The sequence below is a fragment of the Cebus imitator genome, unplaced genomic scaffold (genome assembly GCF_001604975.1).
Source record: "Cebus imitator isolate Cc_AM_T3 unplaced genomic scaffold, Cebus_imitator-1.0 Scaffold295, whole genome shotgun sequence".
Classification (NCBI taxonomy): Eukaryota; Metazoa; Chordata; class Mammalia; order Primates; family Cebidae; genus Cebus; species Cebus imitator.
This window is the reverse complement of record NW_016107610.1, coordinates 805,240-817,150: the sequence shown is the minus strand read 5'-3', so window position 1 is coordinate 817,150 and position 11,911 is coordinate 805,240. Positions and strand designations below refer to the sequence as shown.

Genomic DNA, 11,911 nt, shown 5'->3' with positions numbered 1-11,911 from the left:
TGCCTTTTCAGTCAGGCGGATCTCAAATAAGTGCTGCCTGGACGGGAATGGGAATATGGTCTAGCTGGGAAGACAGAAAGCTGGAGAAGAAAGAAAGTGTGATATGGATTGCAGACTCAGGGCCTTGAGCACGGCTCTTTTTCACCTTTGTGGTGTGGGATGATAGGGTGGAGCGGGTGGAGATGCACTCTCCCAGTAGGATCACATCCCGCTACTCACCAGCCTTATATCCCGTCGCTGTTTCACACATATTATTTACCTGGCCCAGGTGGCATTTTACTTTGCATCCTTGATTGGGAATCTTAGAAAAAACGTTTTACCCCCAGGTAGCCGGCGGGTGCGGAGTGAGTATTCGTGGAGCGGGATAAGTGGGGATGTCGCTGCACCCTCGTCCCTTCATCTCCGGGGACCGCCACTCTCAGGGTTCCCGAGGAGCCGGCTCCGTGCACCTAGGCCCTAGGTCGACTCCCAAGCCCCGGCCCCCAACTACACCAGCCGTTTCCTACCTGCAGGTGCAAATCTGACACAGGCACCAGCTCCTCATGCTCTTGCCTCCCACGGCTTCCTCCACGGCGCCTCAGCACTTGCAGCCTCTCCGCTCCTCCAGCGCCCGCCATGGTCAAGGCAGCTAAGACGCACGGGGACGGACGCGGCGCGGACTTCCGGCGGCGTCAGAGGCGCAGGTGAAAGGTCGAGCGTCCGCCGGCCCCGCCCCCTGGCGCGCGGGCGTTCGGGACTCGAGAGCTCTCGGCGGAAGCTCTCACTGTGGCCGGGACCGAGAGGAGGAGGGCTTTCGGGGCTGCAGTAGCTGGTGAGTGCGGGCTCGCTCTGGGGCTGGCTTCCTCCTCGGCCAGCCTCTGGGCGGTGTTGGAGGACCCAGCTCGCTGCGGCTGTGTGCCGGGAACGGGGGGCTGAGGCCGATCGCGGGCTGGGAGCGGCGGTCCCCGGAGTGTCACTTCCAGCCTGGAGCCAGGGCGATCGCCGGTCCGTGTGGACCCGGGAGCCTCAAAGAGAACGAATCCGAGACCCTGCAGAAATGAACGGCGTGTAGCGTAGAGCTTTTTCCTTTTTATTTAGAAAGGAATGAATGACCGGCAGTGCACCTGCTTGGACGATACGCACGTGACCCAAAACTTTGTTCGGGCTCCCTGGGCAGCAATAAAGCTGGGCATTTGACCTCGCACGAGGACGAGCGAGAGTGTCAGAATGAGAGGCTTGGGGGAAGACTGAAGAGAGGAAGGGAGTATTTTCTTCTGCATCTTCTCTCCCTCCTGCATGCCACGCTTCCTGAAGTACGTGGTCATTGGCCTGGAGAAGTTTACTCGAGTACTCCCTCACCGGCAGAGTCACTGGTATCACTGTACACCCAGCCCCCACGAGCTGCGTGATTCATCGCAGCCTTCAGATCCGAAAGGATGAGCAAACTCCTTAAGTATAATCGTGGTAGGATATTGACTTTAGTGCTCCAACTGGACTTAGGCCTAGGGGGCCTATCTCATCAATAAGCATTCACTGGGTCTTGGTTTCAGGGGTTTGAGAAGCCTTGCCACCTACCAGCGTTTATTATTATTTTTTTTCTTTGCCCCGACCTTTAGCCTCTAGGCCATTTGTAATACATATTTTATTTTTAGTCTCAGGAAGTAAGTAACCATGGTGCTCAACAGCCTGGATAAGATGATTCAACTCCAGAAAAACACTGCCAACATCAGGAATATTTGTGTTTTGGCTCATGTTGACCATGGTAAGAATCCTTTTTAAATGGCTTATTTTGATAAATAAGGGAGGTGTGTCTCTGTATGTCTCAGTGGAGTGAAGCTCTGGGCAGTTGAGGCTGCGGTTTGTTAAGAAGCAGGTCTTCTTTCCTTTAAAAGTTTTCTGTGGCGTTAGGAAAGCCTGCTTTGCTATAAAGCATTTGAAATGAACACGGTTACTTAGTGAGTAGCATTCTTCTATGTAGCATACCATGTTTTTTAAACCAGCACTTGAGTGTTTGTTTTTGAAATGGCTTTACATATAAAACATCTAGAGTCTTGACATAATGTCCTTGGAGTCTGTGGTAAGTGATCCTATTTAATTCATTAGCTATTTATCAAACATCTGTTAAGTTCAAGATATTTTGCTAAGTATGTCAGAAGGTGGAGATTTATGAGTAGGGCACCAGCTCAGCTGCAGAGGACGTTTTAAGGGTGAGGCAGAGCAAAATGAAACAAACATGAGAAAAAATTAGACTCTAAGATCAGGAGAACTAGATGATCCAGAAGTGGGGGGTTAAGAAAAAGCCTCCAACATAATTAGTATTAGAGATTACACTTGAACGGGGCTCAAGATGGCAAATGGAGATAAACATTACAGGTGGGAATGTGTCATCAAGGGGAGAAGGAAATTTATGTGGTCAAAGCCCAGCACATGGGAAAGACAGAGATAGCTAACGCATGGTGTATGTGCTTCTGACAGATACTGCTGTAATTCCATAGCACTCTTTCATACTAAGCCGCCTCTTGATTTCAAACCTCTTTGTAATTTAGGTAGCCACAGCAAAGTGATGGGGATGGGCATGTGAAATAAAGCCTGTTTCCTGTCCTGAAGGTGAAGGACTAGTCGTCGAGGTGAAGAAGCAGACTGAGTCATATCTCATAGAGCTACTCATGCCAGCTGGGAACTAGGTTAAGAGTTAAGTGCTGCAGCTCGGAGATAGACAGCCTGAGTTCAGATCTCCATTTTTAAGTTATGTACTTTGCCTTTTTGAGCTTCAGTATACAGCATCTGTAAAACAGGATGAGAACTATACCCACTTTATAGGCGATAGGATCAAATCTGTTAATGAGAGGGAAGGTAAAGCCTTCACCATGAAAACGATCTTTAACATCTACTATTAGGCAGTAGGGAGCCTTTGGGGGAAAACAGAGCAGGGATGGTGCAATCAAATAAAACATTAGAAAGATTAGACTGGTGGACACACTTAGGGTGGATCCAAAGTCCCAGGTTAGGTGGCTGTTGTCGTTGATATAAGAGCTGAAGTGAAGTGAGTATGGAAACTGAAAGATAGTGGATCACTTTACAAGTGAAGCCAACAGAGAATGAGTTTTAGTTCAAATCCAGTGAGTAACCCTGCCTCCATGAGTTTTTATAATTAAATGCTCGAATTTTGAGAACATAGAGGCTGATAAAACGGTTTTATTATTTATGAATTTAATCCAGTGGAAAGTCAGTAGGGTGTAACAAATTTAAAATTATGTTAAATTGGTGCTATCTTAGAAAACCTGTGATTCGTTTATTCAACAAGTATTTTCTGAAGGTCTTCTGTATAACAAGCCTTGTTCTGGTCCTGGGGTTACTGCCATGAATAAAGCACAGTTCCTGCTTGCTTGATAATTTTAAGGAGGTATATACTTGATGTACTTAGAATAAATTCAGCTTTATTGAGTAGCAGAAAAGTGATGCTCTAGGATTATATGCTAATACATACTTACATGGCAGACAGATAACACAGTGTTAAATATCTTCAGTTCTCCTACTGATTGGTCTCTGGTTTGAACTATACAGAGATTCCATAGCTTTGCTGAAGTTCCTAACATGCAATAAAGACTTGTCTTGAAGGAAAAAAACCCTTCTTTGGTTACTCCAACCGAGTCGTAGTAATTATGCATACCCATGACATTCTTTAAACGGAATCACCTGTTTATACCACACAAAATTGCATAGGCGTTAGTTGTATGTAGTCTGTTTAATAAAGGTAACTACAAATATATACAAAGATTCTTTTGTTATAAAGTAGACTCCGAGGTTTAGATTTGGCTACTAGGTTTCACTGGTTGTTACAGTATAGTATATTGCAAACAGTAGGGCTATACTGCAAACAGATATGAAGTTCCTGAATTTCTTTGATGAATAGGTATTTTCTTAAGACAGTTTAACTAGCAAATGCCAACTGAGGCCGTACATGGGGAGATATGGCAGAAGAGTATGTTCAGTTTTTTATTGATGATGTTTTACTCAGTATGCCTTTCAGAGACAAAAATTATTGCTGTCTTTTTTGTCATTCTATGCTGTCAGGGGCTTAAGTTGATACACATGGTCACGGTTCTGGGTAAGGGATAAGTGATGTAGTAATTGTGATAAACTTGATTAAATTCTTAGAGGGCAAATTATAGTAACTGTAAAAGTTGTCAGATATTCTATATTTTGATTAGTTTTGTGGTTTGCCTTGTCACATAAAAGTGTGTGTTTTTCTCTATATAAAGTCTGCCTCAATTTCAGAAACATTCTCTAAGAGAAGTTGATTGACAACTTTTCAGATGAGGTTGATGAGACCCACAGGGTTGGAGATCAGATTGCAGCATTATTAGAGTGCTAGCATCTGTGTCCTTCCAGATGATACTCTGTTCAAAAGTCTAATAAAATTCTTTTGTATTTTGTCACCTAGCATAGGTAAATAGGAAATCTTTACTAAACCAATTCTTATGACCAGATTTTAAATCTGTAGGTATGATCCATCCCATGACCCCTTTTTAAAAAGACATAGATTCGAATTGATGTTGCTCTTTTATTTTAACAGGAAAAACTACCCTGGCTGACTGTCTTATATCTAGCAATGGAATCATCTCCAGCCGTCTAGCAGGCAAGGTATGTTATTATTTTATAAATACTTGCTGCATTTCTGTTATAGCTGTCAATAATGTAATGAACAATTTTATTTGTTCTTTAGTGATCCAAAAGGGTATAAAACATAGTTCTTGCATCTAAAAGCTGCCAATTTCTTTTGCAAGCTAAAATTGCTGGCGAGAAAAACAGTTACTTCTATATTGCTTTGTATTGCTTTATATTAATATTTTGTAAGTGGAAAAGTGAGTTTTTGCAATAAGCAAATGATACACAATTGTGGAAGATTTCACATGGAAAAAGATTCTTTGTAGGTGAATAAGTTGGGTGGTTTGAGAAGACAGAAAAGCTACCAGGTGATGAGAATAACATAGATTAAGTCTAATTTGTGTATTGTGCTTTGAGTGGAGCATTTGCCCACAAACTAGTGAGAGAGAAAATACACTGGCAGAGAAAAATGTATAAGATTACAGAAGACCTTGCAAGTTAACCTAAGTGTCAAAGGAAAGCTGCTTACACCTGAGGATTGTGATGAAAATAATGGGTTTTTTGAGACAGGAACTCACTCTGTTGCCCAGGCTAGAGTGCAGTGGTGTGATCATGCATGGCTTGCTGCAGCCTTGACCTCTTGGGTTCAGGTGCTCCTCAGCCTCTCGGGTACCTGGGACTGCAGGTGCATACCACCACACCTGGGTAATTTTTTTTTTGTATTTTTTGTAGAGACAGGGTTTTGCCATGTTGCTCAGGCTGATCTTGAACTCTTGGGCTCGAGCAATCCTCCTGCCTAGACTTCCTAAAGTGCTGGAATTACAGGTGTGAGCCACCACATCTGGCTTGAAAGTAGTGTTTGAGGAAATACAATTAAAGAGATCCTTATTTGTAGCTATGAGTTGAAAGGGCTTGGAATAATTTACTTGGCAGTAAAAAAATAGAGATATTCGTTTCCGTAATGAATTTAGGATATGATTAACAGGGCTTATCAGGTGACAGAGAATGCAGAGAAGAGATGTGGAAGCAAAATTGAATCCACAGAGTAACCCAGTAGACTTGAAGGTCGATTTGGGCAATTGATGTGTGGGTTGAGAGGGAAGCTGGCCCAAGATACTATCTAGAGGAGGCTGAAAAACGCTAGGTTGAGTGAAATAATGAAATGCTTATATTTTCCCCACTTGGGAATTTAGAGAAAGTACAATAATTCTAAAGTAAGTAGATGAAAGGAAATACTAAAGCATAAATTAATGAAATAGTAAACAGACATTTTATAGAAAGGATCAGTGAAGCCAAAAGTTTGTTTTGGAAAAGATTAATACAATTAGCACATACAAAGAGTGAACCCTAATGTAAGCTGTGGACTATGTAAACTATTAATCATAATGCATCAATTTGGTTCATCAGTTGTAACAAATGTATCACACCATATACTAATACAAGGTAGATATAATAGTGGAAACTGTGTGGGTGGGAGGAGAGAGTATGTGGGAACCTTCAGTTGATTTTTCTGCAAACTTAAAGTTGCTCTAAAAATATAAAGTCTATTAATTTAAAAAATTACTAGCAATATAGACAATTTTTGATGATCTTGACTAGAACGCTTTTTTCAGTGACATTGTTGAGAAACGTTTGATGCTTTTGACCTGCTAATGTTTCTAATGTAGCTCACTGTACTTGGGACATATGCAAAGCATGGTATACGTAAATAAATACTTTGGAATGAATGACTTTAAAGAAGAGTAATACAACTGATAAAATACCAGTGAGATGATCAAGAAGAGAAGAGGGGAGGCAGAAGTAAGTGATAACAGGAAAGAAAAATGCTGCAGCAGTTAATCAGATAATAGGATGTAATGAGCAACTTTATGCCAGTAAACTTAAAAGTGCTAAAATGGAAAAATGTCTGGAAAACATAACTTACTAAAATGGAGTCAAAAAGGAATAGGAAACTTGAATTATTCTGTAGTCATTTAAGAAATTGAATTGCCTGGCAAAAACCTTTCCATAAAGAAAAGACGCAGATGATTTAACTCTCTAGTTCTGCCAAACATTCAAGAAACAAATAATTTCAGTCCTACTTAAACCATTTCAAAATATAGCAAAAAAAAAAAAACCAACAATTGGGAGTATTCTCCAAATCATATGAAGGTAGCATAACTTTGATATCAAAAGTCTGTTAAGGATAATACAAGATAGGAGAGTTGCATACCAACCTTATGATTGTGGATATAAAAATTATAATCCTCACTAACATAATTCAGCATAGTATAAAAAGATGGTAATTCATAGCCAAATTGAGTTTATCCCAAGGAATTCAAGATTGGCTTAACAGGTAATTTCACTATATTAACGGATTAAAGGAAGAGAATCATCATTTCAACAGATACGGAAGACATGTAGTAAAATTCAGTATCTGTGATAAAACCTCTTCACAACATAGTTACAGAAGAGAATGTCTGTAATCTGGTGTGGGATATTTATTTTAAAAACCTACAATGAAGGTAGAGCTTAATGATGAAGTGTTAAAACATTTCTGTTTACAGCCAGGAATAAAGCAAGAGTGGCTGTTGCACCCTTCTGCTGGCTGTGTTGTAACTTCTACTTCACATTGTACTGGAGGTTCTAGTTGCAGTGATAATGCTGGAAAGAAAAAAGTGAATTTTGGAAAGGAAGAAAACAAAAATGTAAATAAATTGCTAGGATATTACTAACATTTTGTCAGGTTTCAGGATATGAAAACCATTGAAGTATACGTAAGCAATACATAGATAATATACAGCAATTTTAAAACATAGACCATTTAAATAGCATAAAAAAATGTACCTGTGCCGGGCATGGTGGCTCATGCCTCTGATCCCAGCTACTTAGGAAGCTGAGGCAGGACAGTTGCATGAACCCAGGAGTTTGAGGCTGCAGTGAGCTGTGACAGCAGCTGCACTCCAGCCTGGTGGATCGCACAAGACTCCATCTCTTAAAAAACGACAAAAGCAACAACAATAACAACAAAACCTGTGAGATATTGGAGAAAACTTAAATTGAAGGATATACCATGTTCACCTATTAGCTGACTCAGTATTTTTTAAATGATATTTTAAAAATATTGATCTAAAGATTCAGCAATTCCAGTAAAAATTCCAACAGATTTTTAAAAATTTGAACTTGATAACGCTGATTTTAAAATATATGCAGGGGAGCAAATAAACCAATTAATAGCTGAGGCACGACTGAAGAAGAGTAGGGTGTGGAAATACATCTTACCCACTGGCAAGACTTATTATGAATGTATTGATGTGTTGTAACCTGTGGCCTAGAATCGGCTAAAGGATAAAATTGACTGATGGCTCAGAATAGTACACCTAGAGACAGACACAGATATATAGGCTGGCATATCAGATCTGTGGGACAAAGATGGACCTTCCAAGTGGTTCTTGGGCAGTTGGTTATCCATGTGGAAAAAAAAATTGGGCCTCTACTTAACACCACACACAAATGAATTGCACAATTAAAGCTTTTAGAAAATAATGTGGGGTGATATTTTTATGACCTTAAAGGAAGATTTCTTAAGACAGAAATGTGCAAACAATTTTATAAAAGGTTAATTAAACTCCTTAAAATTAAGAACATATTTATGAAAGATGCCGGAAAGAAATTGAAAAAAACAAGCCTAGTAACTGGGAAAAATATTAACACATATATAATTGACAAAGGACTAACATTCAGAGATTATACATAACTCCTATGCAAAACAAAATAAATCTGTATTACAACCAGTAGAAAGGTGAACAAAAACCTTGTATAGGCAGTTCACAGAAAAGGAATGTTAAATGACCAATACAAGAAACTTATAAAAGAATACTTAGTCCCATTAAAAATAAGAGAAATGTAAATTAAAACCATGAGATGCTATTTTATCACCCATCTTATTTAAAAAATAAAGTCCAGCAATATCAGCTGTTGAGCTTATGAATCAAAGAAAGCACTCCTCCTCTGTGGATCGGTCCACCTATTTGGAAAATAGTTTGGAACTATCTAGTTAGGTTGAAAATGTGCAGATTTAATAACTCAGAAGTTCCAGTAGGGAAGGTACAAGAGACCCACAGCTATTCATATCAGCTCAGTTATAGTTACAAAAAACTGGAATCAGTCTCCATGTCCATCAGTAATACAGTGGATGAATGGGTCTGGTAGATTTGTGACATGGAGTCCTACAGATTAATAACAATGAATGAATTACATCACCATAGGTGAATCTCAGGCAAACAATATTGAGCAGAGAAAAAGTGACAGTATATTATGTTAAGTATGATTCTTAATATAGGGCTTAAAACTTGCCACTCTACATGATATATTGCTTAGTGACACACTCATTTTTAAAAGTTATAAAATAAGGAAATGATTAAGATAAAATTCAAGATTGTGGTTACCTATAAGCCAGGGGCACAGGGTTCTTCAAAAGTAACAAACTTTTTATTTCCTTTTTAAATGGGATGGTGCATACTCGGGGGTTCGTTCTGTTGTTATGTATTATAAATGTTTCATACCAACTCAGTGCTTAAAAACATACCTCATAGAAGACTGACAAGGGACTGAGACTTTTTGAAGGAGGGACTGACTGAGAGGTTGGAGAGGTGAAGGGAACAGCAGTGGGGTCTGAGGAGAGATGGGAAGTAAATTAAGAGATTTCAGAGTCTTGGAAGAATTTCACATATGCGTGTAGCACACATGCACACAAAGAGTGACTATGTGTAATGCTGCACTGGAATCAAGAAAAGTAAGGATTGCAAAGAGGTCGTTGATAGCTTTTAGGACTTTGATTTTGCCAGAGCTGCGGAAATGGAAGCCTTTCTGAAAATTACAGAATTAATTGGATGAATAACTGTGGCAGTTCATGTCAACAAATTATTCTCTGTGCTTTGAATGAAAGAAATGAGTAAATAGGAATGTTAAGAATTTTTCAAAAGTTTGGCAGTGAGAGAATGGAGGTACGATAAGGGAAAGATCATTTCGGAGAAAGGAGGAGGAGGTTAGTCTGGCTCTTAGTTCTAAGGAGTTGGAAAGGGATGGGATCTTCATTTAAGAGAAACCACTCCGTACTCATGTACTGCAGGGCCTAGAGAATGAGATGGAGACCCTCATTTGTGGACAGTACAGTAATATGAAAGTCATCAACTAAATGGTCGTATTACAAATATTTTCTACTGTATTCTGTTTTTAAAAAGGTGTATTGAAAATCTGTTCATTTGGGAAAGGAGTAGAGACTTCTCTTGTCTTTAGAGACCTGTGTTTCAATCTCTGCTTGGAATTTGTCAAACAGCCTATAAATAGGAAAATAATGGCTATGTTCTTGGTGTTTAGAAAGAATTCCCCCAAATGCTACTGTCTGTAACTTTTTCTTGAACTGCCCCATCATTCATGGCTGATACTTGGATGAGCAACACTCAGGGGATGATATGCAGTGTTTGAATACATTTATGAGTTCCTAATAGTAATGTTTTTTAATTTGTCATGTTCCCTTCCCCTCAACCAGCTTCACTTCTCCAGCCCTCATCATCTTAAAAAAAAGAGAGGGCCAGGCACAGTGTAATGCTGCCACTTTGGGAAGCCAAGGTGGGTGGATCACCTGAGGTCAGAAGTTCAAGACCAGCCTGGCCAACATGGCAAAACCCCATCTCTACTAAAAATACAAAAATTAGCTGGCTTTGGTGGCACATGCCTATAATCCCAGCTACTTGGAAGGCTGAGACGAGGAAAATCGCTTAAACCTGGGAAGCGGAGGTCGAAGTGAGCCAAGATCGCGCCACTGCACTCCAGCCCGAGCAATAGAATCAGACTCTGTCTCAAATATATAGATGATAGATAGATAGAGACAGAGAGAGAGAGAGAGAGAGAGAGCAAGAGAGAGTGCACGCACACTTGCGCGCAAAAGTGAGACAGAGAAGGGGAGAAAGAGAGAGGCTCTATATGGTTTACATTTTAAGTATTAGCTGTGCGTAGTGGTTCACACCTGTAATCTCAGCACTTTGGGAGGCCAAGGTGGGGGATCACTTGAGGCTAGGAGTTCGAGACTGGTGTAAGACCACTATCTCTACAAAATAAATAAAAATAAAAAATTAAGTATTTAAAACAAATCTAAATCAGCAAATTTTAATGTTACATTTTTAATTCTTTGGAAAGTAAAGATGCATATGTTGCATTTTTCCAGTTAAGGTACATGGACAGCAGAGAAGATGAACAGGTCCGAGGGATCACTATGAAATCTAGTGCCATTTCACTACATTATACAACAGGTAAATCAATTTGTGTTTTAAAGAAACAGAGTTTTGCATTTTACATGTCTTCCTCTCTCTTTCTGAATAAATTGCATGCCTCAGTTTCTTTGCTTATATTCCACATATTTTATTCTGGCCTGTCGACATGATCTGTTGTCAGCGTCAGGCTGTCCCGGCCTGGATGCAGATGGAAACCTCTGACTGGCTTGAGAGCAGAAGCACTGGCAATTCACACCTGCCCCCTCCACCAGGTGATTGTATGGATTTCTTCACAAGGAAAGTCAGGAGCCCTAGGACTTTCGCTGGTTCAGCCTTACTCTTCTGCCTCATGGCCTGGCCTGCATATTAGATTTGGAGTCTTATTTACTTAAAGGTAGACTGCCATGATAAGTACCAGCTTGCTTTTCTCAAACGAGGATACTGCTTTAATAGTAACACTTGTAGGAATTTATCTGGCAGAAATAGTCATGTAAGTATGTGAGATACATGTCACTGACATTCACTAAAAACTTTGTATTCGTGAAAAAAATAGCAACAACCTGAGGAGAATGGTTAAATAAACTGATACGTCCAAGCTGTGAAATACTGTGCAGCTGTTAAAACAAATGTTTCCTATATATGTCATTGTACAGGGAAAAAATGGTATGTTAAGAATGCTTTATTTTGTGAAGCATTCAGTTGATTTTAGGCTTAAACTAGGTACACGATAGCTCACTTCTGAGCTAGGTGTGTCTCATACGCATGAATTTGTTTAATCTTCACAGCAGCTCTGTGACGGGTATTACTCTTATTTTACACATGCAAGAATGGAGTTCAGAGAGGTTAACACACTTTCCCAAGGACAGAGTAATTTCTAACATGTGGTAGTAGCCCTAGAACCAACATTTCCAGCCTATTTACTTGGACCATTAGTCTCTTGGAAGTCAGGCCACAGCTAATTTCTCTGGAGGCTTCAGTATTTCCTTTCCACCAGGGATTGCTGTGGACGTCTTGAGGCCAGCATTACCTACATCCCTCCCGTCTTCATTCACTGCCCACGATGTAAGCCACAC

The 11,911-nt window shown here is 40.1% G+C and overlaps 1 protein-coding gene across 4 annotated transcripts in view; it reads left to right on the top strand.

The window, feature by feature from the left end:
- Positions 1-678: 678 nt before the first annotated feature.
- EFL1 (elongation factor like GTPase 1) overlaps positions 679-11,911 on the top strand; it is a 125,125-nt gene continuing 113,892 nt past the window's right edge. For all 4 annotated transcript variants that reach the window (XR_001817514.2, XM_017502247.2, XM_037729129.1 and 1 more), the window contains exons 1-4: positions 679-811; positions 1,632-1,741; positions 4,556-4,623; positions 10,793-10,877. Coding sequence is in view for 3 of the 4 variants with exons in the window: in XM_017502247.2 (XP_017357736.1) it covers positions 1,651-1,741; positions 4,556-4,623; positions 10,793-10,877 (244 nt within the window). In the remaining variant the exon portion in view is untranslated. The remainder of the gene's footprint in view (positions 812-1,631; positions 1,742-4,555; positions 4,624-10,792; positions 10,878-11,911) is intronic.